The following is a 1,862-nucleotide window of genomic DNA, read 5'->3' as shown; positions in this document are numbered from 1 at the left end:
GAGTCGGCGGCTGGCGCCACCCCGCTGGTCTGGGGTGTCCTGCGGGAGCCGGGTGGCTTTGGCTGCTGGCAGAAGTACCCGGCGCCCTGGGGGGACCGGGCATTAGGCTAACGGCTGCAGGGTAAAACCTGAGCAGGGCTGGGGAGCCGCTTGCTGCGGCACTGACTTTCCTCTCTACCTTTCAGACGTGCCTGCTGAGCTGCCTGGGGACAAACCCCCGCCGAGCCCAGAGCGCGTGAAGCTGGAGACGGGGCCTTCAGCCGAGGGGCCAGCACAGAGACTGAGCAGGAAGCAGTGGAGGAACAAACAAAAGAATAAAAGGCGTCAGAAAAATAAGTTCAAAGTGGGGCCTGGACCTGGCGGGGAGAAGCGTCTGGATGCGGAGGCAAGCGTAGAGCCAGGCGCTTTGGAGTTGCCCACTGTGGAAACACCGCCTTCGGAGCGGTCCGAGGCCTTGCGTGCACGGATGGAGGAACGGCTCCTCTCCGCCCGGTTCCGCTACATCAACCAGCAGCTCTACACTTCCAGCAGCCAGGAAGCGGCACAGCTCTTCCAGAATGACCCTGACGCTTTTCAAATCTACCATCGTGGCTTTGCTCAACAGGTGGGGCGATGGCCCGAGAATCCTGTGCATCGCATAGTTCGTTATCTGCGACAGCGGTGAGTGTGGGGCCGGACTAGGAGGCTCTGGAGACCCTAGTCCAAGGCGCAGTCTCCAAGCTGTGGGGACAAACTGAGGCTGTGGGGCACGGGGAAAGTGGTGTTCTCAGTCTGCTCCCCGCTTCTCCCCAGGCCAGCCTCACTGGTAGTGGCAGACTTTGGGTGTGGTGACTGCAAGATTGCAAACGGCGTCAGAAACAAGGTTCACTCTTTCGACCTGGTAGCTCTCAGCCCACTCGTCACCGTGTGTGACATGGCCAAGGTAGGGGGCTGCAACTGTGCGTGTGATAACAGCAGAGGTTACCTTGGGGAGACAAGATACACCCTGTGCAAAGCAAGCACGTGCTTAGACCCAGAGAGGTGCAATAAAGGAGTCAAATGACATATTGGCCTGTATGCGAGGGACAGCAGTTGTGCAGGGAGTTCTCCGTGCTTCCTGGGGACTGCAGCGCATGGGCAAAGCGTGCACCCACGCAGACATCACGGCAGCTTGTGGGGGTGGGCTGCATGCTCGTAGCTGCCTGGCAGGTTGCAGGAGGCACACGTGGGGTGGCAAGTTGTGGGGGAGAGAGGCGGGGGGAGGGCTGAGAAAGCGTCTGGGGTTGAAGACAATCCCATGCACAAGAAGAGGGAGCATGTGTTTGTTCTGAAAACTGGGGCACCTCTGCTTGTGGGCTCTCCACAGAAGATGCTGGTTGAATCCAAGAGCCTAGGGAAAGGAGACTCCTGAAGCACAGGGAAAGGGTGCCCCAGGCCTGGGGCTAACCTCCTTGTGCAGGGTTGTCTCTGGTGTTTCACAGGTGCCCTTGGCAGCTGAATCCGTGGATGTTGCAGTATTCTGCCTAGCGCTGATGGGCACCAACCTGCAGGAGATCCTAGAAGAGGCAAATCGTGTGCTGAAGCAGGGGTAGGCAGTGACATGCTGGTACTTGGGGCTGGGTACAAGGGTAAAGGAGGCAGAGAAGGGGTTGCTGTGAAGAGCCCTGGAGGCAGGGGCTTGGCCTTGGCTGCAGGCAGTGGGGAGAAGAGGCGCTGGGTGGGAGACAGGCCAGGGCGGTATCTGTGCTGCCACCAATTCCAGGTGCGGTGTTTCCATAGGGGCACCCTGATGATGGCGGAAGTCGCCAGCCGCTTTGAAGACCTCCGAGCCTTTGTGAATTCTATGGCTCATCTGGGCTTCAAGTCTGTCTCCAAGGTGTGTC

At 59.4% G+C, this 1,862-nt stretch overlaps 1 protein-coding gene across 1 annotated transcript in view; it reads left to right on the top strand.

The window, feature by feature from the left end:
• Positions 1-368: 368 nt before the first annotated feature.
• The window catches only part of RRP8 (ribosomal RNA processing 8), a 15,839-nt gene continuing 14,345 nt past the window's right edge, over positions 369-1,862 (top strand). Inside the window, exons 1-4 of the mRNA XM_026063515.1 lie at positions 369-660; positions 793-922; positions 1,461-1,567; positions 1,759-1,855. Of these exons, the coding sequence (XP_025919300.1) occupies positions 467-660; positions 793-922; positions 1,461-1,567; positions 1,759-1,855 (528 nt within the window). The 5' untranslated portion in view covers positions 369-466. The remainder of the gene's footprint in view (positions 661-792; positions 923-1,460; positions 1,568-1,758; positions 1,856-1,862) is intronic.

The sequence above is a fragment of the Apteryx rowi genome, unplaced genomic scaffold, assembly GCF_003343035.1.
Source record: "Apteryx rowi isolate R43461 unplaced genomic scaffold, aptRow1 scaffold_1004, whole genome shotgun sequence".
Classification (NCBI taxonomy): Eukaryota; Metazoa; Chordata; class Aves; order Apterygiformes; family Apterygidae; genus Apteryx; species Apteryx rowi.
Note: the sequence above shows the minus strand (reverse complement) of the source record. Positions and strands in the feature narration are given on the sequence as shown.